This window comes from Phascolarctos cinereus, unplaced genomic scaffold, assembly GCF_003287225.1.
Source record: "Phascolarctos cinereus isolate Bilbo 61053 unplaced genomic scaffold, phaCin_HiC Scaffold_5;HRSCAF=322, whole genome shotgun sequence".
Taxonomy (NCBI): domain Eukaryota; kingdom Metazoa; phylum Chordata; class Mammalia; order Diprotodontia; family Phascolarctidae; genus Phascolarctos; species Phascolarctos cinereus.
This window is the reverse complement of record NW_027555958.1, coordinates 454,444,866-454,469,707: the sequence shown is the minus strand read 5'-3', so window position 1 is coordinate 454,469,707 and position 24,842 is coordinate 454,444,866. Positions and strand designations below refer to the sequence as shown.

The window sequence follows — 24,842 nt, the reverse complement described above, 5'->3', positions numbered from 1 at the left end:
GTCCCCAAGATGCCTGCCACATTCTCCTGTAGGCTCTCCCCTCCTCCCCAGCTGAAAGGGTTTCCTCCCATCTACCTCCCCTGCTTAGAACTTGGTTCTTTCTACATAACCTTGTATCCTACTTGAAAGAAGCAGCCGGTGGCTCAGTGGATAGAGCATTGGGCCTGGGGTCAGGAAGACCTGAGTTCAAATCCAGCCTCAGATACTTCCAAGGGCTAGACCTTCAGTCAGGAGACCTGTGGGGAGGAGATCTAGGGGAGACCTAAGAGCTGTCGTCAACTAACTACAGATGACTAATGTCACATAGTCGTGTTCTGCTTGACCCCAGAGGGCAGATCTGGGGGCAGCAGGGGAAATTGGCATCTAAGGTCCCTTCCAGCTCAAATTGGGGGACCTGGCTCCCCAGAGTTTTGGTCCTTCTTGGTCTCTTTGCGTGTTGCTGACCCTCAGCTTGCCCAGACCTGCCAACATGGTCAGGGTTAAGTCTGCTATACCTCTTCTTGCCCCACCCACAAATGGGATGGTTTGGATAGATGCTTCCATGGTCTCTTCCAGCTTTGACTCTCAGTCAGTAAACATTTATTAAGCACCTACTGTGTGCCAGGCACTGTGCTAAGTGCTGGGGATAAAAAAAAAAGTCAAAAGACAGTCCCTGCCCTCAAGGAGTTTACAGTCTAATGGGGAGGACAACATGCAAACAAATATAGACAAAGCCAGCTATATACAGGATGAATAAGAGATAATTAACAGGGGGAGGACACTGGAGAAGGCTTCCTGTAAAAGATGGGATTTTCATTGGGGTTTTAAGGAGCCAGGGAGGTCAGTGGATAGCACAATTGGGCACATTCCCAAATAGGAAGCTCTTTAATCAATGAATTTTTATTCGCTTATTTTGCAGCCAACAATAGTCAGCAAGCATTTATTAAGCACCTACTATGTGTCAGGCACTGTGCTAAGCACTAGGGATACACAGAAAGGCAAAAACAGTCCCTGTCCTCAAGGAACTTACAGTCTGATAGGGGAGAAAATATGCAAATCACTATGTACACGCAAGATACATATATGTGTGAGTGATATGTATGTATATAGTAGCTATGCACACATCTATTTATATGTAGTAAATTTTCTCAGGGAAGAAAATGCAAGTGGCGCAGGGGAGAGACTGGGAAAGGCTTCCTACAGGGGATAGGATTTGCCCTGAGTCTTGAAGGAAGCTAGGGAAATGAACGTGTAAAGATGTGGAGAAAGAGCATTCCAGAAGTGGGCATTCATTCATTTATCCTCATTCATTCATTCACAGCCAATCCACACCTTATTTTCACGATCTATAAAATGGCAGTAGTAATCATTACATACCCTCCCTCTGCGACTTGTTGTGAGATAAACTCTTCATTGGTTTTCTTGTGTTATTGATCCATGAGTGACCATTCTCTTTATTTCTACGTATTCTACATTTCCTCCCTTTAGCTGTTAGCCCCTTCCAAGCTCAGCTGGAATACTGCCTCCTCCTGTTAGCCCCTTCCAAGCTCAGCTGGAATACTGCCTCCTCCAGGAAGGCCTCCCTGGTCTCCTCAGCTGGGCAGCATGAAGTGTATTTCCCCTCCTCAGATTAGTTGGGATTCTTCCTCAGCCTTCGCCTTCTCCCACTTACCTGTGTGCAATCACCCTGTCCCCCCGATATTCCCAGGTAGAACTGAAGGTCTTTGAGGGCAGAGACCCTGTCTATTTTCATCCTGGTGTCCCTACAGCTCATGGTAGGCAATATGTCACACCTTTGAGACAGAGGTGGACAGTCTGCCATATGGAATCCTCTTCAGGGGATAGCCTTGCTTTGGGGAGGGGCTTGGATGAGGGACTCCCAAAGGTCATTTCCAGCTCAGAGAGGCTATGATTCTCACTGGCCCGTCCAACTGTGGACCTGGCCCGGAAGGTCAGAGAAGCAGCAGAAATCATTTCTTAAGCCCTCACCTACAGAGCCGGCCAGAGAGTAGGTGCTTAATAAATGATACTGAAGTATCATTTATTAAATTAGTAAATAATACTTAATTTAATAAATAATTATTCCTAGGGCCTGGGGACTCAGCTGGGGCTGGGGCTCCAGTGCAGACAGCCCTCTTGTCCAGGCTGGCTTTGAAACCTTCATGTTCTGAAGCAAGCCCAGAAGGGTCCCCGGCTTAATAAATGGTGGTGACTTGACTTGACTTGCCAATCTCTGGAGAAACAAGAACGTGGAGACTAGACTAGAAGCTCCCTGAGGGCAGGGACTACTTCACTTCTTTCTCTGTAGTATAGCACCAGCACACAGTCGATGCTTAGTAAATAAATGCCTGTTGAGCTCTTCTTTGGAAAGCCTCCAGAGCAGAGTTCCTGTCTTCACTGTGGTGAGGAGGGTCACTGTGGGGCCTTAAGACACTCAGGGATGGGAAGCTGTCCTGCCCTGCCTCTCTTTGTCCCCTTTTGGATAAAGATACACAATCCCCCAGAGCGAGGGCCCCCTCCCTGGGAGGCTGCAGGCTCAGGGGCTGATCACGTGACTGGTCATTCTGGCTATTGGCCTGATGGGAACGTCGGCTCCTGCCTGCTCATCTCTTGGGCCAAGGGGGCCTCTCTTCCTTACAAGGCTGCCCACAGGGGCTGCCCGGCCAGCTGCTTGGAGGGGGTATTTATTACACGGGCCTCTTTTCAGAAGCTCTACCAGGCTGCTGTCGGGAAGCAGGGGGGCAGAAATGGAGCCTCTCTCTGTGCCTCTTAGGGAAGCCTAGGGCTTGCTTGTTAAAGCTGGCTTCTTTTACCCAGGCAGTGGAATGGTATTACTGAAATTTTCCTAAAACACTGATTTTTCTAAATGTCTCTCCGCCTTCCTCTCCCCAGTCCAGACCCTTTTTCATCTCTCTTTTGGGAATGGATAAGGGACTTTATGTGGAAAAAGGTTAGTTCAGTGGAAGGAATACAGATTTGGGGTCAGAAGACTGACCACTTACTCCCTTGGTGACCTGAGCTCATCAAGGCCCTCCTCCTCTCTGGGCCTCAGTTTCCTTTTTGGTAAAATGAAGGGGTTGGATTTGACAGCCTTCAAGAACTCCATGATTATGACCCACCTAGGGGGGGTGGGGGGCTGGGCAACTTTTAAAAAGTCATTTTTCTTGATTTTATGGTGAGTCAGTGGATGGAGAGCCAGAGAGGGTGTTACTCTGCTTCAGTAGAAGGACTCTCCTCACCTGGGAGTTCCCAATACTGTCCAGTCCCTGCCTCTTTTATGGATCCCTTTGGTTTGTATATTTCCTTTATTTCTCAAGGTATCACTTCTTCCTCTGCCCAGAGAAATGGGAAGAAACCAGAATCCTTAACCAAAAAATTGAACTTTTGTAAAAAAAATATTTGGATAACTGTGCTTCAAGATGAATGATTTCCTTTGTAATCCTGCATGTTTTACTTTATACGTTTTAAGAGTGTCATTGTGAGGGCCTCCCTAGGCTTAATCAGACAGTGGGGCTGGAGGGGCCCAGTGACATGTGAAAATGCTGAGAACTCCAGCCTCATAACAAAGAGTAAAGTAGAAAAGGAACACAAGAGCACTTCAGCAAAACTAATCAGCCCATCTCTCACATCTGACCGTGGGCGCCCTGTTCCACACCTCTAGGCCCCGACTATGATGAAACAGAGGATCTGAGCTCAAGTCCCACCTTGAACACTTACTTTCTGTGAGACCTTGGGCAAGTCAGATCTTCTTCTCTCCAAGTCCAGCACTTCGTCCGCTTGCTGTTCTGTCTCATGAATGAATGAATGAAAAACATTGATCTACCACCTACTTTATGCCAGGTGTGGACTTGGGCCTTTGGATTCCAATTTAAAAGTGATGTAGACAGGACAGATTGAACCAAAGCCCCTTCCAGCTCTAAACTCTGTGTTTTATCGTCATCTTCATCATCATCATCTTCATCTTCATCTTCATCATCATCATCACCACTAGCCTTTATATGATGCTTTGAGATTTACAAAGTATTTCATCTGTGCTATCTTATCTGAGCCTGTGAACGGGGTAATTAGGCTTTGGGCGGCCCAAAAGACCAAACAGAGCAATGAATGGACATTAGAGAGAGGTCAATATCAATTCCATATAAGGAGGAATTTCCTGATAGAACTGGCCGATGGAGGAATGGGCTGTCTTGAAAGGTAATAAGCTCCCCGTCCCTGGAAGTGGTCAAGGATAGGTTCTTATTGTGGATATTGTGGCAAGGATTCCTGCTTTGGGCAGGGACTTGAATGAAATGACCAAAGTCCTTTCAAAGTCCAAAATTTTTCATTGTGTGACTCAGAAAGGGCTCTGTCCTTTGGGAACTTTCAGTCCATTGGGGGAAAGAAGAGTTAACTGGGGGCCATCGGTGCTGTCTGCGGAGTGTCCTGTCCTGGGCTGATGGGATGGGATGCACCAGGTCAGGGTCATAAGGCCTTGGGATGTCTCAGTAGGAGGGGCCCTTGAGATCATCCTGTCAATGCTTTCATTTTACAACAGAGGAAACTGAGGTCCCTGGCCCTCTTCCTGCACTTCTGCCTTGCTGCTGAGATCGCCTTCCACCCGCTCTGCATACATATCATATGTCCATAGTCATTGGTGTGTTGTTCATCTGCCTGTATTAGCATGAGAACATCTTGAGGGCAGGGACTGGGTTTTGCTCATAGTAGGGGCTTAATAAATGTGTATCACCAGCTGACTGACTGACTGACCTTTGACAAGAGGTGCTTTCTCCACTGTGGTCCCACCCCCTCCAGCACTTTGTGTATATTTTGTATTTATTTATCTACATTTGTGTCATCTCTCCCTATTTGAATATAAGCTCCCTGAGGGCAGGAACTGCTTTGATATTGTCTTTGTATCTCCAGCACTTAGTCAATGCTTGTTGAATTGAGTTGGGCTGGACTCCTTGGCACCCAAAGTAGAGACCTGGCCTCATGGAGCTTATAGTCACAATCATGGAGACAAAGAGCTGAAGATAGCTATCAAAGATAGCACTACAGAGATAGCCACTGAGATATCTCAATGATTATGAGAGGAGTGCCTCGGATGGGTGTAAACCAAGGATCAGTGTGGGGTCTGAGGGCGGCTGTGCTTCCTCTCTTGGGGCTGAGGGTGTGATCCTGGGAGGCTCCCTGGAGGTGGTGACTTGGAATGAGGAGGGATTGCTTAGGGAAAGGAGGAGAGAAGGTGTCCAGGTGCACCAACCAGCCTGAACCAAGGCAGGTGGGCACAGGTTGTCATCCCAGCTCGGACAACACATATCTTGGATGAGAGGTCTTTTTCAGAAGCCAGGGCTCGTGAGGCATTGATGCCGTCCTGACCATGGCCTAGTGTTCCTAAGCCACTTGTTTCGCAGCCCCCCCGTGGAGGGAGGCCGGGTATAGTTTATTATCCCATTTTACAGATGAAGAAAACAGAAGCTGCTGGAGATTCAGGGATGAGGCGTCCACCCCAGGTCTTCTGCATTGGACGGGGCAAAGCCTGGAGCAGAACCCAGCTCTGCAGGCTCCTGGGCCCCTGGCTTTTCCGTGTCTCATCATCCCTTGGTCCTGGAGTCCCGGGGCTCCATGCCCAGCCCTGTTCATTTTCTCCTGGGGCCGTCCCTTGGAGGGTGTGAGCCCTTTGGCTCAGGATGGATGGGACACTGTTTCTGTAACTGCCCCTGTAGGAGAGGCACTGGTGAGCCTCAGACTCCTGTCTGGAGCACCGGGCCAGGCCGAGGACAACAGGACTTTGATGGTGCCCATGGCTGTGGGAGAAGGGAGGAGCAGAGCCTGGGTTTGGCTCTGGGCCCCAGGTGTCAGCCCCACCTTCATCATTGCAGCCCCCCCACCTCTTTCCATACTGGTCTGGCTTCTCCTGAGAACAGGCTGCCAGAATGGGCCTTAAAAGGGCCATGGCAGAGGCTCTGGGCAGGCCTTCCCTGCCCCAAGACCCATTCCCTTATATCCTCCCTCTTCTCTCAAAGAAGTCAGCTGTGATACACATGAGCCTTGGACCCGGAGGCCAGCGCCTCCTACTGCAGCCCTGCCTTGCCCTCTAGCTTTTTTAGAAAAAATATTTTTATTTCATCAAATATTTCCCAATTACATGTAAAATTTTTGACAATCATTTTTTGAAATTTTGAGTTCCAAGTTCTGTCCCTCCCTCTGCCTCCTTGAGAAAGCAAGCAATTTGATATCGATTATACGTGTGAAGTCATGCAAAACATATTTCCATATTAGCCATGTTACCAAAGAAATCACAGACAAAATAAAGCGATAAAAATAAAGAAAATTTAAAAGTATGCTTTGATCTTGCAGCAAGTTCATCAGTTCTCTCTCTGTTAGCATTTTCCATTGTATTGATCAGAGTAGCTAAGTCTTCCACAGCTGATTATCATTTTTTAAAAAAATTTATTAATTTATTTTGATTTATCAACAATCACTTCCATATGCTTTTGAGTTTAAAATTTTTCTCCACCTTCCTCCCCACTACTTTCTCCAAGATGGCACACAACCTGATATAGGCTATACATTTACATTCCTGTTAAACATATTTTCACATCAGTGAAGTTGTAAGTAAAAATTAAAACCATTAGGAGGAATCATCAGAAATAGGAAACAAAACTCAACAGAGGAGAAAAAAAATGGTAGCGATTCAATTTCCAAAGTTCTTTCTTTGGATGTGGATAGCATTTTCCATCACGAGGCTTCTGGGGATGTCTTAGATCCTTGTGTTGCTGGGAAGGGTTAAATTTATCAATGTTAGTCATCGCACAACATGGCTGTTACTGTGTACAACGTTCTCGTGGTTCTGCTCATTTCACTCGGCATCAGACCATACAAGTCCTTCCAGGTTTTTCTGAAGTCAGCCTGTTCATCATTTCTTATAGCACAATAGTATTCCATTACATTCATATACCACGACTTGCTCAGCCATTCCCAATTGATGGGCATCCTCTCAATTTCCCATTCTTTGCCACCCCAAAAAGAGCTGCTGTAAATATTTTTGTACATGTGGGTCCTTTTCCCATTTGTTTGATCTCTTTGGGATATAGCCCTAGAAGTGCTATTTCTGGGTCAAAGAAAGGGTATGCACATTTTTATAGCCCTTATTTTTATAAATTTGGCCCAGTTCCCTGTGTATTTGAGAAGTGAGACCTTTATCAGAGAAACTTGCTCTAAAAATTTCCCCCCCAGTTTTCTTTTTGCCTTCTAACTTTGACTGCATTGCAAAACTTCTTAATTTCATGTTATTAAAATTATCTATTTTACATTCTGTAATCCTCTCTATCTCTTGTTTGGTTATAAACGCTTACCTTATCCATAGATCTGACAGATTTTTTTCCATACTGCCCTCAATTTACACATATCACCCTTTATGTCTAAATCATTTATCCATTTTGACACAGTATCTTCGTATATGATGGGAGATGCTGTTCTATGCCTTGTTTCTGCCACTTTTCCAGTTTTCCCATTTAGTAAATGCTGAGTTCTTGCCCCAGAAGCTTGGATCTTGGGGTCTGTCAAACACTGGATTACTACTATGTATTGTGTACCTAGTCCATTCCACTAATCCACCACTCTGTTTCTTAGGCAGTACCAGACCGTTTTGATGATTACTTCTAAACTGCCTTCCTTAACTTTTTTTCATGGATTTCTTCAATATTCTTGACTTTTTGTTCTTCCAGATGAATTTTGTTACTGTTTTTTATTGCTCTGTAAAATAACTCTTTGGTAGTTTGATTGGTATGGCACCGATTAAGTAAGTTAACTTGGGCATTTTTATTATACTTGTGAACAATTAATATTTCTCTGTTTGTTTAGATCTGACCCTTTTGTATGTGAAATGTGCTTTGTAATTGTTGTTCATATAATTCCTGGGTTTTTCTTGGCAGGTAGACTCCCAAGTATTTTATATTAGCTATAGTTGTTTTAAATGGAATTTCTCTTTTTATCTCTTCCTGTTAGGTTTTATTGGCAATATGTAGAAATTCTGATGATTTATGTTATTTTATCTGTATTATATTTATATATTTTTATGTGTTGTATTTATTTTATATCCTGCAACTTTATTGAAGTTGTTAATTTTTTCAAGTAGTTTTTAGTTGAGTCTTCAGGGTTCTGTAAGTATGCCATCATGTCATCTGCAGAGAGTGAGAGTTTTGTTTTTTCATTGTCTATTTTTATTCCTTCAACTTCTCTTTCTTAGCTCATTTCCATAGCTAACATTTCTAACGCAGAACTGAATGATGGTGGTGATGATAGATTCTTGCTTCACCTCTGAGCTTATTGGGGAGGTTTTTATAAACTCCATTACAGATAATGTGTGCTTTTGGGTTTAGATAGATAACAACTTATAATTTTAAGAAAAGCTCCTTTTATTCCTATACTTTCTAGTTGTTGTTTTTTTATTTAGTAGGAATGGGTATTGCATTTTGTTAAAGCCTTTTTCTGCATTTATTGATATAATCATATTATTTTTGTTGTTTTTGTTATTGATATGGTCAATTATGCTGATAATAGTATTCCTAATATTGAACCAGCCCTGCATTCCTGTATAAGTGCCACTTTGGGATTTATACAATGATCTTTGTGATTTATTGCTGTAATGTCCTTGCTAGTATTTTATCTTAAATTTTCGCCTAGATACTCATTAAGGAAATTGATCTATAGTTTTCTTTCTCTGTTTTTGTTCTCCCTGGTTTAGGTATCAGCACCATGTTTGTGTCATAAAAGGAATTTGGTAGGACTCCTTTACATATTTTTTTCAGATAGTTTATATAGTATTGGGATTAATTGTTCCTTAAATGTTTGGTAGAATTCATTTGTAAATCCATCTGGTCCTGGGGAATTTTTTCTTAGAGAGTTCATAAATGGCTTGTCCAGTTTTTTTCCCCTAAGATAAAGTTATTTAAATATTCTATTTCTTTTACTAATCTGAGCAGTTTATATTTATGTAAATATTCATCTATTTCACATAGATTGTCAGTTTTACTGGCACATAATTGGGCAAAATAATTCCTAATAATTGTGTTGATTTTATCTTCACTGGTGGTACATATACCTTTTACATTTTTGATACTAGTAATTTGGTTTTCTCTTTTTTAAAAATCAAATTAACCAATGGTTTATCTATTTTATTGATTTTTCATAAAACCTGCCTTTCATTTTATTCAGTTATTTTCTTTAAATTTTATTAATCTTTTCTTTGATTTTCAGGATTTTCATTTTGGTGTTTAATTGGGAATTTTTATTAGTTCTTTTTATAGTTGTTTTTAGTTGTATGTTTAGTTCACTGATATTCTCTCTCTCTCTGTCCCTCTCTCTCTCTCTCTCTCTCTCTCTCTCTCTCTCATTGATGTATGTATTTGAGATATAAATTTCCCCAGAAGTACTGCTTGGGCTGCATCCCATAAATTTTAGAATGTTATCTTATTGTTGGCATTCTCTTTAATGAAATAATTGTTTCTATGATTTGTTCTTTGACCCACTCGTTCTTTAGGATTAGATTATTTAGCTTCCAATTAACTTTTGATTTATATTTCCTTGGCCCGTTATTAAATGTAACTTTTATTGCATGTGGTCTGAAAAGGGTACATTTAAGATTTCTGCTTTTCTGAATTTGGTTGTGAGGTTCTTTTTACCTTAATACAGGATCAGTTTTTGTGAAGATGCCACACACAGCCGAGATAAAGGTCTACTCCTTTCTATCCCCAGTTTTCTCCAGAGGTCTATTGTATCTAACTTTTTAAAAATTCTATTCGTCTCCTTGACTTCTTTCTTATTTACTTTATAGTTAGAGAGATATAGTTAGGTTTAGCTAGCCCTGAGAGGGGAAAGTTGAGGTCCCCCTCAACAGACAGTTTTACTGTCCATTTATTTCCTCCTATAATTCATTTAACTTTTCCTTTAAGAATGTGGATGCAATGACATTTGATGCACATTTGTTTAGCATTGATATTGCTTCATTATCTATGATTCCTTTTAGCAAGATGTAGTTTCTCTGCCTGTCTCTTTTAATTAGGTTTATTTTCGGTTTTGCTTTGTCTTATATCATGATCGCTGCTCCTGCTTTTTTTTACTTTAGCTAAAGCATCATAGAGTCTGCTTTAGCCCCATATTTTAACTCTGTGTGTCTCTCTGTTTGTTTGATTGTTAGATTCTGGTTTTTAATCCATTCTGCTATTCACTTCCATTTTATGGGTGAGATCATCACGTTCACATTCACAGTCAGGATTACTAACTGTGCATTTCCCTCCATCTTATTTTCTTCTGTTTATCCTCTCTCTCTCTCTCCCCCTCCCTCTCTCTCTCTCTGTCTCTCTCTGTCTCTGTCTCTCTGTCTCTCTCTCTCTCTCTCCTCTCTCTCTCTCTCTCTCTCTCTCCCCCTCCCTCTCTCTCTCTCTGTCTCTCTCTCTGTCTCTGTCTCTCTCTGTCTCTGTCTCTCTGTCTCTGTCTCTGTCTCTGTCTCTGTCTCTCTCTGTCTCTGTCTCTCTGTCTCTGTCTCTGTCTCCTCTCTGTCTCTGTCTCTCTCTCTCTCTCTCTCTCTCTCTCTCTCCCTCTCCTTTCCTCTCATCTGTTTTGCTTCAGACCACTGCCTTCTTTTATTTGTCCTTCCTTTTATTCCCCCTCCCCCTTTCTCTTATCTTCTTCCCTTCTTATTTCCCTGTTGGGTAAGATAGATTTCTATTACCAATTGAGTGTGTATTTGTATACATATATATAACACATGTATATATCCATATACATACATATATATGTATTTCCCTCTTTGAATAAATTTAGATGTGAATGTGGTTCAGCATTATCCTCCTCTCCATTTTCTTCTCCATTATAAAGGCTCTTCCTTGCACACCTCTTTTTTTTTTTTTTTGCAAGGCAGTTGGGGTTAAGTGACTTGCCCACAGTCACAGCAAGCGTCAAGTGTTTGGTCTGAGGTTGGATTTGAACTCAGGTCCTCCTGACTTCAGAGGCAGTGCTTTATCCATTGTGCCACCTAGCTGCCCCCCCCCATAATTTGTTGAAATAGGCTGTCTTGGCTCTTTTTTTGATCATGGCTTTCAGGTTGTCAAATAATTCTTAAATTATCTCTCTTTCTGATCTATATGCTAGGTCAGTTGTTTTTTCCAGTGAGGTAGTTCATATTTTCTACCGTTTTTTAAAAACTTTATTTTATTGTTTCTTGATGTCTCATGGAGCCATTAGCTTCCACTTCTCCAATTCCAGTTTTTGAGGAATTATTTTCACCAGTGAATTTTCATAGTTTTTTTTTCTATTTACCCAATTCTGTTTTTTAAGTTATTATTTTCTAAAGTATTTTTGTGTTTTTTTTTTACCAGACTGTTAATTTTCTTTTCATAATTTTCTTCCTTTGCTTTCATTTCTTTACCTATTTTTTCCTCCACCGCTTTTAATTTGGAAAATAATTTTTTGGCTCTTCCTGGAATTCTTGTTGTACTTGTGTCCAATTCCCTTTTTTACTTTGAAGCTTTGCTTGTAGCTGTTTTGATTTCATTGTCTTTTTCTGAGTTTGTGACCTGATCTTCCCTGTTACCATAGTAGCTTTTTCCAGTCAGGTTCTTTTTGTTGTTGCTGTTACTGTTGTTTGCTTATTTTTGCACCCTGTTTCTTGATTTGGCTTCTATTTCTATTTGGGTTAATGTTGGGTTTTATTCCCGGTATGCAGTGGGACCGTGTCAAGCTTCAGGCTTTATCGCACTGCTGTTTTTAGAGCTAGGCAGCAGGAAGTCTTTGGTGCTTCCAAAGGGGTATGATCTGGGGATAAATGTGGTCGCTTCTCTCTTGTCTGTCCTCTGGTCCTTACCCAGGAAGGGCCCCTCATCCCTTGGGATTGCAGCTGATGCTGCTCCTCCGGTCTCTTCCTCCCTTGGGACCAGAAGTGATACTGTCCCTCAGGGCTCCCACTCTTAACTCAGGGCTCCTCTCTGCTCCTGAACTAGGCACCAGAAGTGGGCATAGGCAGTGGAGCTGCCAGTGTCTGGTCCTTTGTCCTGTGCTAGCACCAGGTCCCTTGTGGTCTCTTTCTGATCAGTTGCCAGATCTTCTTACCTTACCTCCACCTTTAGATCTCCCAAAGCGACTGCTGCTTCTGTCTCTACCACCTGGTCCCACCACTGGTGTCTCATCCACATGGGCTCTGGGCCATCCTCCTCCCCCGTGTCACTGATCTCTTGCTCTAACCTCCTACATTGTCTTGGGCTGAGAGGATGTTTTTTGTGCTCTCTGCCACTCCAGAATTTGATTTGAGGCATTATTCTTAAGTCGTTGGGAGAGCTCAGCTGAGTGCTTTCTCTACTCTGCCATCTTGGCTTGGGCCTCCACCCCATGCTTCCTTGTGCAATCTTTGACAGATTCTTGTGCCTTTCCGTGCCTTAGTTTCATCACCTGTAAAATGGGGATAATCATCCCATTATACTTCCCTTAAAGGTTCCAGTTAGGCTAGTTGAGGTGAGATCTGTAAAACGCCATGGAAGGTGATGATTTCGGTTATCTGGAGACTCAGACCTATGTCTACATCCTCTGATACAGAGGTACTCTTATCAGCTAAGGAGCATTAATTAAGTGTCTGCTATGTGTCAGGCTCCTGTATTGGGCACAGGAGATGGAGAGGCCAAAGGGAAACAGTCCCTGCCCTCAAGGGGCTTACATTCTACTGGAGGAGAACATATGTAGTTATCTATAAGCTGTATACAAAATAGATGAAAGATAGTGGGAGCCTGGGGATCTGGAAAGGCTTCATATAGAAGGGGCCTTGAGCTGAGTTGTGAAAGAAATAAGGCGAGCTGAGAGTGTGAGGGAAATGCCCTCCAGGAATGGGGAGCAGCCCTGTGCAAAGACAGAGACCAGAGATAGACTTCTGGCTGTGAGGAACTGTAAGACGACCCATTTGGCTGGACCTTAGAATGCCTGAAGAGGAGGAATGGGTAATGAGGTTAGAAATAGAAATTGGAGTCAGATTGTAAAAGAAGGCATTCAGTGCCAAAGAGAAGAGTATCTTTTATCCTGTGCTCCTCATGGGAAGGCTCTCGTGCTTATTAAGTCTCCGGGTGATAGAGTCAGACCTTCCCTTTAGGAATTTCACCTTGGCAGCTACATGGAGGCTAGATTAGAGTGAGGAGACATTTAAGGCCAATTAGAAGGCTGTTGCACTAGGCTAGTTGAGAAGGGATGGAAACTTGAACCAGGGTGGTGGCTCCTTGAGTGGAGGGAAGGAGATATCCTGGAGATAGAATTGGGAAGGCTTGGGAGTTGAGGGAGGGAAGGGAATTGCAGATGCTATCTGTATTGCAAACCTGAGTGAAAGGACCTGTATTATAGGTTACCTCAACAGAAAACGGGGAGTTGGAAAGAACAGAGGGTCTTGGGGGAAAGATGAGTTTTGGACACATCCCTGAGATGCCTGATTTGAAATGCCCCATGGGCAGTTGGTGATATGGAACAGATTGTGGCTGCAAATAGAAATCATTTGCAGGGAGATGATCATTAGACCCCTGGGAACTGATGAAATCTCCAAGGGAGTGCAATTGAGAGGAGGTCTCATGACTGAGCATTGGGAGATGCCCTAAGGAAGATAATTTGGATGACAACTTAGCAAAGGAGCGGTCAGGTCGGAAGGATGGAGCCCAGACAGAGACCGGTGTCAGGGAAGGAGAGAGAACCAGGAGGAGAGAGGGAGCACCAGGAAAACCACGAAGGATGAAGATGCAGAGCAGGTGGTGAAGAGATCTTGGGGCATTTAAGTGGGGCATTGACTTTGGAAGCCAATACAAAGGATCGAAGACTGAGAGAGGTTAAGGAGCAGATGACGCAGCTCTGAGTCCATGAGTGGAAGAAGGCAGATGACACAGAGAGCTGTCCCTGGACCACAGGAGATGGTGGACCAAAGTCTGGGCCTTGGAACAGCAGATGACGATGCAGAGCCTGGGGGTATTTGGCCAAAAGGGAGACGTGGTGGGGTCTGCTGACTCAGATCTCGTTTACCTTCCCCTGATGTTCAAGGTTTGACTGTATATCCTCCACTGTCTGCCATCCCCTGACTCATATTTGTGTCATGGGCCCCCTGCCCCCCGGGAACTCAGCTCTGTCATTGTCATGCGCTGGCATCCCTTGGTAGTCTGGGGCAGCTCGGAGCTGTGTCATCTCTTGTCTTCCATTCTCTGAGAGCTCTCCTTTTCCATCCAGGATCTCAGATCTGTGGTCTCACTCATTTGTTGTGCACAGGGACACAGATCTCAGCTCCTGATGGGAACCCCAGCCATGGTCCTGGAGCATTCTCCTTGCTGGTGCAAGCCTTCAGACATCCATACCATTGTTTCTGCGGCTTTGCTTGTTCCACAGAGCTTGAGCAGTCTTTTTGGCCAAGCAAAGCCAGATATTATGAGGTGACAGAATCAGTCAGTCAGTCATCAATCAGCAAACATTTATTAAACTCCTACTATGTGCCAGGCACTGTACTAAGAACTGGGAATAAAAATACAGAAGAAAAGACAGCCCCTGTCCTCAAGAAGCTTACAATGTAATGAAAACTACAGTAGAGAATACAGTCTTGTTCAAGCTAATTATTGAATAATCCTCTTGTTCCTGAATCCTGGGGCCTGGAGTTTGCTCTGTGCAATTGAGCTTTTTAAGTCTACTTAGAAAAAGTGGGCAGAGGCACCTTTGATCCTGGAATGCTTGTCTAAAGCTATGTCAAGCCCCCAGACCTGCTGAATGTTGCCAGTTGTGTTAGAGAAGGCCAACAAGGAAGCCAGTGAGGGGAATGTCAGAGCTGGGAGGAAGCTTGGAACAGGGCATGTCAGAGCTGGGAGGGGCCTTAGAACAGGAAATGTCAAAGCCTGAAGGGGTCTTAGAACAGGGAATGTCAGGGCTGGAAAAGGGCCTGAGAACAGGGAATGTCAGGGATGGGAGGGGCCTTAGAACAGGGAATGTCAGAGCTGAGAGGGGCTTTAGGACAGAGAAGATCAGAGCTAAAAAGACTTTAACACAGAATTTCAGAGCCAACAGATCTTGAGTACAAATAGAACATAGAATTTCATAATTGAGAGGGACCTTGGAAAATAGAATGTTATAACCTAGAAATGTTATAACCGGCAGAGCTGGAAAACACCTTGGACCAAAGACTGTTAGGATGTAGAGCCCCAGACTGGGGTTAAGAAGACGGGGGCATATCAACATTGCCTAGTGAAGCCTTATTACTACTGCTCATTTCTAGAGGGGTTTGTGTTTTTTAGAGTCATTTTCCCGTGTTCTTATTTCCTCCTTCCAATATCTGGAGAGTGCTATCATGGAGGCCCATGGTTCTAGGTAGACGGCCCCTCAGAGCCTCCTCCGTGGGCCCACTCTTTGGTTCCCTGCTCCCCCATCTTGTTCCCCAGGGCTCTCTGCAGCCACTCAAACATCTCTCTCCCATTTCTCTCTTTCTGCTAGTGAATGGTGGCTACGGCCACTGTCACCTGACCCCGGAGAAGAGCCTGCTGGGCATAGAGACAACAGACAGCACGGTCCCCGTCTGCCGGCAAAGCCTGTTCATTCACGCCGCCAACCCCGGCCCCCGGGACCCCCCGATGCCCTGTGAGCGACGCCTCCACGTCGGGCAGGCCAACCTGACTCACTCAGACAACAGGTACTGACCGCCCCTGCTGGGAATGGGCTGTGAGAAGCAGCAGATGCTCCGGCCGGGGCCCCTTCAGCTTCCTCTGTCCGTGTGACTGTCTCCAGAGGGAGCTCGGAAAACGGGGTGAGGGTGTGAGGATCGAATGAGATCGGTGTTCAGACCTCGAAGTGCTCACTTCTATTAATGTTTTTAAATGTATAAAATAAAATACATCATAACCGATTAAATAAACATACAGCTATCAAAATGTTAAAATAACAAGTTCATGGTCCCTAAGTTTTAAGAATCTCTCATTATGTCCCCTTTACCCCTTCTTTGCCACATCCCTGATTAATCCTCTCTCACCACCTTCTGCCCTGGGTTTGTGCCAGGATAGTGTGGACAGAGCTGTGGTCTGAGAGTCAGACTGAGACTCAGTTTCCTCTTCTGTAATATGAGGGGGTCCCAGCTACCTAACAATTGGAGAAGATGTCTCAAGCAAGTAGTGAGCTCCCCATCATTGAAGGTCTTCAAGTAGAGGCTCAGTAAATTCTTACTTGGGGTGTTGTGGAAGCAGCTGAGGTACCAGCTGTTGGTTGGACAGGATGCCTTCCAGTCCCAGGAGTCTGAGATGCTGTGGCCTGTTCCTGGACTATTGTCATAGTCTGCTGGCTGGTCTGTCTTATTTAGCCCTAATCTCTCCGCTGACCTCCAGTCTCCCATCACCACTTGGACTCGTCTCCCCTCAGCCTTCCTTGCTATGATTCCCCCTTTCCAACCTTCCCTATTTCTGCAGAGGGCATCCCCACCGTACCAGGTCCTCAGCCTTGAAACCCTGGAATCCTCCTCGATCTCTCTGTCTCTCTTCTCCCCCATGACCACGCTGTTGCCAAGGCCTGTCCACTTCACCTTTTCAGCATCTCTCAAAGCCCCCTCCTCTCCTTGGTCACTGCTCCCACCCTAGTGAAGAACCTCATTGCCTCACAGCCGGACTATTGCAGCCACCCTGGTGGGTACACCGGCCTCAGTCTCTCCCTCTCCAGTCCTTCCTCTACTCAGCCACCAATGGGATTTTCCTAATGTCCAGGTCTAACCATGTCACCTGAGGTCACCTGCCACCCACCTGAAGGATCAAATACAGAATCCTCACCTTGCTTTTTAAAGCCTTTCCTTGCCTATTTCAGGTTCCCCACCCCTGGCCTATTTCATCCCCTTCCCCCAAAACCTTTCCAGTCTTACAAAGTCTTCTTAAACCTTACTCTTGCCATGGATTCTGGGGGCTAGTGACCCTGGCCTCCCGGCTGCTTCTCACAAGACCCTCCATCTCTTAGCTTTGGGCATTTCCCCTGGGTCTCCCCCATGCCAGGAATGCCCTCCCTCCTCATCTCCCGCTCCCGGATTCCTTCAAGTCCCAGCTAAATCCCTCCTATAGGGAGCCATTCCTGCTTCCCCTTTAATGCTACTCTCTTCCCTCTGCTGATCGTTTCCAATTTATCCTATATAGAGCATGTAGTTATTTGCAGCTGTTTCCCCCCCTTAAGACTGCGAGCTCCTTGACAGCAGGGGCCATCTTTGGCCTTTCCTTGTATTTCTAGCGCTTAGCACATAGTAGGAGCTTAATAAATGTCCTTTGCCTGACTAGAGAAAGGGTGGATTGTGTGTATATGTGTGTGGGGGGAGTGGAAGGGTGAGGAAGATAATGGATTCTGTGTGTGGCATTTTGAGTTTGAGATACCAGTGAAACATCTCGTTCAAGATATTGAAGAGTCAGTTGGAAATGTGGGGATGTAGCTCAGGACAGAAGTTAAGGCTGGATGGAAAGATCTGGGAATTATTTGTGTAGAGATAATAATCGAACCCCTGGAAGCTGATGATGGAACTTTATAACAAGTGAGATGGTGTAAAGAGAAAAGAAGACCCAGGACAGAGCCTTGAGGGATGTGATTTGGATGTAGATCTAGCCAAAAAGACTGAGAAGGATGGGCCAGCCTGGAAGAAGGAGAATGAGAAGGGAGTGGTTTGACAAAATCCAAGAGAAGAGAGTGTCCAGGAGGAGAAGGTGGTTGACAATGTCAGAGGGTCCGGAGAGGTCAAGAAGGATGAGGATACTTACTAGCTGTGTGACCCTGGGCAAGTCACGTAACACCAAGTGCCTCCCCCCAAAAAAAGAAGGATGAGGATTGAGAAAAGGCTGTTGGTTTTGACAATTAAGATGGGATGGAATGGGATCGGGGTGTGAGGAGAAGGGCGGCTTCTTCTTCAGCAGAGACGGGAGGGAAGGAGGAAATAGTGGAAGGGATGTCTGAGTGATGCGAGCTGGGGAACAGGAGAAGAGGGAGCTCTCAGCAGATTCCTTCAGTCCTCTCAGCGTGTTCCAAGGTGAGTCCTCAGCTCAGTGTGGGGGTGGACAGCTTGAGGAGGAAAGAGCACGTTTGGGACAGTCACTGTGGTGGGTAGGACAGCGAACCAATTATTAATCCTCCATTCTTAAAGAGAACCCGTGACATCATGAGGATGATGTCTTGACTTGCACTTGAACTGGATTTAAGGGACCCCAGATGGGGTCATGAAGACTCAGAGACAACTGAAAAAGAACTGAAGTGAACCGATTAGGGAGGAGGAGAAGGAAAGCCTTGCAGCATTGAGATTCACCATGGAAATCTGTAGCAGACCCCAAGTCAACACAGCTTTGTGATTTCCTCCAGTTCCATTCAAGAGAATGTGAGTAGGAAGGAAGAAGGCAGAGGGCGGGGTTTAGCCAGGTTTGGGGATTGACAAGGCGCGATCGGCAACAGGAAAAAGGAACAAGGCATTCAGAAAGAGGACAGTGTAGATTAGCCAAGGATTTGAGTTGGGGAAGGGCTCTAGCCTGAGTGACAGTGATAGTACAGAAGGAAGGAGGGAGCAGAGATCACGGTGGGGCTGCAGAGGAGCTTTCAGGGTAAAGGATGGGAGGGATGGAAAGATAAAAGATTCTGATTAGACAGAGGCATTTCAGCGTTGGGCGCTCCCCATCCTCGGATGCGTTCAGTCCAAGGCCGGATAATTGCTTACTGATTAGGGATGTTTGGGGGCTTCACGCCTGGGGGAGTCGAGATGTCCTCCAGGCCTCTGTTGGCTCAGCGATTCCTGATTCTGTGATTACTGCCACATCATACTTTGTTCCATATGTCCAGGGGCAGAGGGTGCGGCATTTACCCCGACAGTTCGTGCGTTTTGGACCCGATGCTCCTCAGTCATCTGCTTCCAGGCCCTGAATCACTTGTTGGTTGGAACATTTTACATAGCCCAGGAGAATTATTGATTAGAAGTCTGAGGAGCCCCTCCCGAGAGCTGGAAACCAGTCTAGCTGGCTGGGTGGAGGGAAGGCAGGAGAGGGAAACACTCCCCTTGTGCCGAGGGCCTTGGACAGACAGCAGGGCTGCGCCCCCACCCCAAGAGCCTGCTCCTCACTTGACTTTAGAGCCTGAGGCCCCTCACTTGCAGGGAGAAGGGGATGGCCCAGAAGAGCTTCAACTGATGAACAGAGGAATTTATATTTGATGTTGGGGCATGAGGGGGCTGTTAAAATGACATGGTCAGATATACCCCTTAGGAAAAAAACAACAGACCTTTGGGATTACCTTTGTCCAGGAGACGAGGCAGGCTGGTGAGGGGATGAGGGTACCCCAGCTGGGGAGGAGACTCTGGCATTCTTTGCCAGAGTTCCCCAACCTTGGTCAGCAAGTGTGCTCCCATTCCCGATACAGGCAGGACTCAGAAGATGCTATTACTAACTTTGTGACAGAATTGTCACCAGCAGCCCTGTTCTGTGCCCGGGGCCTCAGGCAGCTTGCAGGCCAGCCCAGCACACAAGGCCAGCACAGGAACTCAGACCTGTACACAGAGGTTTCCAGCAATGAGACCAGGCCGGAGACCTTGCATCCCCTGGTTTTACTGACCCTCTACAGGCTGCCTTAGAATTTAGAAGGTGTTTTTTGGAGCTGTTCAAAACCTTATTGTCCTCATGGGTGAAGCATCCTGCGTCCTGACTGTGAAAAAAGACCCTGGAACAGGGCAACTCAAAAGCTCTGATCACTCAACCTGGACCTTATTCCTTTTATCTCTTCTTACCCAGCACCTGCCAGCTCTAAGGTGCTGGGAGGGATGGGTTCTCTTGAGAGAGTTCTCTTTGAGAAGAACTTAATCTCTTTTTGGTCCAGATCTATGATTTCATTCAAGTGGGGAACTCCCAGGGACAAAACTCTGGTCCCCAGGGCAGATAATCAGTAGACTTCAAGGGTTAATGGGACATTGATAGGTGATATGACTGGCCCTGAAATGACTAACTTTTTAATCAGTGACTTGGAGAAACTTGTGACTGGTGTGGTCCTCAAATTTTCAGGTGACCCATAACTGAGAGAAACAGCAGACACACTGGCTAACACAGAAATTAAAACAGATCTCTGTAAAGGCTGATGTGAATGAGGGGAAACTGAGCAGAGATTAATTCATAGTCTTACACTTGAGATTAAAAATAAAATCACCTTTGCATGTCCAAGACAGGGGAGCTGTAGTTAAACCTTTTCCCACAGACAGAAGATCTGGGCGTTAGAGTGATCACAGAGCTCGGTGGAAATGAACTGTGTGATGTGGGCAGTGTTGTTGGAGGTGGCATTGGGGGGGGGCGGTTGTCCACAGTGAAGAGGTTGGTCATGTCTTCGGTCTTTGCCTTGGTCAGATCACCTCAGGGTGTGAATTTCAGGTTGGGGCACCGCCATTTTAGCAAGGACGTTGGTAAACTGGCGGGGATCCAGATGTGGGCCACCAACATGCCAACAAAAATCAACCAGGCAGGTTGAACCAGGAGCAGAGAAGACTCAGGGGACAGCATATTTATCTTCTTTGTTGTTGGGGAGAGCGTGAGCAAGAGCCACCCAAAATAGGAGGATGTGGAAGGGTGGTAATCTTCACCAGAGGAGAGAATGCCCACATCAATGAGAACACAGAACTTTGGGAGTATTTGGGCCCAATCTAGGAGTCAGTTGACAATGACTTATTAAGCATCTTGTTCTAGGCACTGTGCTAGGTATAGAGACAAAAAGGAAACAGCCTTTGCCTTCAAGGAGCTTATCAAGGAGGGTAGTCTGTACCCATTAAAGATGGATATGAAAGAAACTTAAGGCATTCTGGGGAGGAAGGGCAGTGCTAGCTGAGGGCATGAAGGAAGGCTTCCTGGAGGCGGAGGTGGTACCAGAGCTGAGGTTTGAAGGAAACAAGGGATTCTATGAGATGATTAGTAGTAATAGTTAGAAGATGGAATGTTGCGTGTGAAGAATGGCAAAGAGGCCAGGGTCGCTGGATTGTGGAGTGTGCAGATGGGAAGGGCTCTGAAGGCCAAACCAAAGATTTTGTATTTGCTCTTGGAGGTGATAGGGAGCCTCTGGAGGTCACTGAACAGGAGAGATGACATGGTCAGACCTGGGCTTTAGGTGGTTGAGTGGGAGGATGGATGGAGTGGGGAGAGAGTGGAGGCAGGCAGACCCCCAGCAGCTATTGAGATAGTCCAGGCATGAGGGGGTGAGGGCAGTGTGTAGTAGGGATTCTTGGTCAGGCATGGGTGGGGCCGGGTGACCTCTGCAGGGAGTGGGCCCTCAGCCCGAGATGGGAGGAGGCCCCCTCCAGCGTGTTTATTTCCCTGGCCGTAGAAAGGCACCTGTTGGAGGCAATGATTTAAAAACATTGATACGCTTGGTCTTTTATATCTGTTATTTCCAAATACGTGTATCTCCAAAGCCTTGATGCAGTTCTAGGTTTTAATAGCTCCCTTCCCCCACCCAGGTAACCATCCCTCAAGGCCCCATGTGGCCCTCTAGGTCCTCAAGTGCAACCCTTTGACTGACTCCAGGGAACCTGCCTTAGAACTAAGAATCAAAAGTCTAAGCAGGGCTGGGGCTGGGTGGGAAGGAATTTAGCAAAAGTAACCAAGGTTGATTTGGGTGGTATATGCAGCATTGCACACCCATATCCCCCCACCTCTGCAAAGATGGGAGGGAGCGCATTTCCTCATCTCTTCATCATGCAAGCGTGGTCATTATTATTTTGTGTATATCTTTGGAGCCCTGTAAAGTTAGACACTTTATCTCAGACTTTTTAAATAACCAGAGCTCTCCTCTGGGAGCATTCACTCCCAAATTTCCAGAGCCCCAGTGAAGGGAAAACAGTGCTTGGGAGCTCATCATGGAAACAGGGCTGGTTCTCATTTCACGAGGAGCCCGTGGACTCACTTGCCTGCCCAGTTTTTGTTGCCCCTGGGGAGCTGAGCCTTCACAGGGGGGAGGTTATCAGACAGCCTTGCCCAGTGGCAGTGGAGAAGGAGCTGGAAGAGATGTGGCTGCCAGGGCCAGGGCTGTCCTGGGATAGCCAGCCAGGGAGAGCTGTAGCATTCAGTCATAGTGAATGTCACAGTCTCTCCCCCCAGCTGGAGGCTCCTTCTCCATGGGGAGGAGAAAAACAGAGCCCTGGCTGGTGGAGTTAAAAGACCTGCATTCTAGCCCCAACCTCTGAGGCAAAGGCAAGTCACTGACCTCCTCCCAGCTCTGACATTCCCTGTTCTCAGGCGCCCCCCCCATTCTGACATTCCCTATTCTAAGGCCCCTCCCAGCCCTGACATTGCCTGTTCTAATGCCCCTCCCACTCTGATATTCCCTGTTCTAAGGCCCCTCCCACTCTGACATTCCCTATTCTAAGGCCCCTCCCACTCTGACACTCCCTGTTCTAATGCCCCTCCCACTCTGACATTGCCTGTTCTAAGGCCCCTCCCAGCTCTGACATTCCCTGTTCTAATGCCCCCCCATCTGATATTCCCTGTTCTAAGGCCCCTCCCACTCTGACATCCCCTGCTCTAATGCCCCTCCCACTCTGACATTGCCTGTTCTAAGGCCCCTCCCACTCTGACATTGCCTGTTCTAAGGCCCCTCCCACTCTGACATTCCCTGTTCTAAGGCCCCTCCCACTCTGACATTCCTGTTCTAAGGCCCCTCCCAGCCCTGACATTCCCTATTCTAAGGCCCCTCCCACTCTGACATTCCTGTTCTAAGGCCCCTCCACTCTGACATTCCCTGTTCTAAGGCCCCTCCCACTCTGACATTCCCTGTTCTAAGGCCCCCCCATTCTGACATTCCCTATTCTAAGGCCCCTCCCAGCCCTGACATTTCCTGTTCTAATGCCCCTCCCACTCTGATATTCCCTGTTCTAAGGCCCCTCCCAGCCCTGACATTCCCTATTCTAAGGCCCCTCCCACTCTGACATTGCCTGTTCTAAGGCCCCTCCCACTCTGACATTCCCTGTTCTAAGTCTCCTTATTTGAACAAAAGCTCTTCCTCCCCCCTCCTCATCTCCCTCAGTGGACTGCTCCCTTAATCCTCTCCCCTCTTCAGATCTTGACTGTCTCTACCAGTTGGTTCTTCCCTTAGCTCCTTCAAACATGCCCAGTCTTCATGATCCTTAAACAACCTACCCCTTCTCCCACTCCCTAAGTCTGGTCCTATATCTCCCCTCACTACTTCCATCCTTTCCTCGCCCTCAGTACTTGACTCTGTAGCCTGGCTTCCACCCTCCACCATTTAACTCAAACTGCTCTCTCCAGAGTTACCAGTGATCTCTTAGCTGCCAAGTCCAGTGGATTTTTCTCAGGCCTCATCCTTCTTGACCTCTTGGAAGCCTTTGACACTGTTGGCCACCCTCTCCCCCACTTTCCCCGTCCTCTCTCCTCTCTTGGTTTTCCTGACCCTGTTGTCTCCTGGTTTGCCATCGACTTGTCCACCAGACCAGATCCGTCCTTTGGCGTCTTTGGTGGGGGCTCCCCAGAGTTCTGTCCTGGGCTGTCTTCTTCCTCTTGGTGAGCTCATCCGAGTCCATGGGTTCAACAAATCATCTCTGTGCAGATGCCCCTCAGATCTGTCCCTCCAGCCCCGTCTCTCCTCCGGCATTGGTCCCATTTTGCCAGTTGCCAATTGGATTTCTTGGAGACATCTCAAACTTACTGTGCCCCAAATTGAGCTCATTCTCCTACCCGCTGAGCCCTTCTCCCCTTTTTAGACCACTCCACATCTGTCAAAGGCACCTCCATCCTTCTCGTATCTAATGGGGGTGATCCTGACATTCCCCCTTCTCCTCACTCTCCCTTACCCCATGAACCAATCAGGTGCCAAACACTGACCTTTCTGCCTCTGTATCTTTTCACATTCCAGCTCTTCTCTCCACTCACACAGTGGGAAACTACCTCATCACCCCTCACCTAGATTAGTGTGACAGCCCCCTAAATGGTCTCCCTGTTTCACATCCCTCCCCACTCCAGCCCAATCTTTACTTGCTGCCAAAAAGATTCTCCGTGAAGTGCAGATCCAGCGATGTGACTCCCTCACTCAGTCGACTCCCTGGGCTCCCTATTGCCTCTAAGATTACATGTAAATCCAGTTTAGTTTTTAAAGCCAGGCTCCAATCTAGACCATTTAGACATTGCTTTCTCCCCTATGCTCTGCAGTCTAGCCTAATCTCACACCTTCTTTTTTGTGGTGAGGCTAGCATGGTGGTGTTCTCTTGATCCAGTGGATTAGAGCACTGAGTACCTTTGTTTTTGACTTTTTGTTTGGGGGAGTGTGTTGGAGGGAGTGGGGTCACCTAGATGGGCTAGCAGGGAGTCGGCAAGACGTGGCAAAATCTCCACCCATGGAACTCTTCGAGGCGAAAATAGAATTGTCGGGTGTGAAAGCCAGAAACGACAGCTGCTTACAGACTGTTAGAATATAAAATGTGAAGGCTGGAAGGGCCCTTAAAATTACCTAGTGGGTTCTCCTTTTTACAGGGAAGGACACTGAGGCCCAGAGAGGGAAGAGGTTTGTCTAAGCTCCCACAGTTTTGTGAGTGGCTGAGGTGGGATCCAGAGTCAGAATCTTTGAGTCCAAGTGTTCTGATCCCTACCCCAGGGCTCTCCTCTTCCCCCTCATTGTCCATACGTGTTTCTGATGCTTTCATTTCAGCCCAATACAGTCTAATCATAGCTGCCATGGTACAGGAAGTCAAAGAATATTCGAGCTGGAAGGGACTTGAAAGGTCATTTTGTCTGACTGCTTCATTTGCCAGAGAGGGAAACTTGGACTTTTGCGATGAAGCCCAGAAGAGCTGGCAGTGGGCATGGTGAACTCGAGGTGTCTTTTTTCAGTTTACTTCTGTTCACCTACTACGTGCC

General features: G+C 46.3%; 1 protein-coding gene across 1 annotated transcript in view; it reads left to right on the top strand.

The window, feature by feature from the left end:
* GLIS1 (GLIS family zinc finger 1) overlaps positions 1-24,842 on the top strand; it is a 265,928-nt gene that overhangs the window by 119,072 nt on the left and 122,014 nt on the right. Inside the window, 1 exon segment of the mRNA XM_020987813.2 lies at positions 15,448-15,643. Within this exon segment, the coding sequence (XP_020843472.2) occupies positions 15,448-15,643 (196 nt within the window).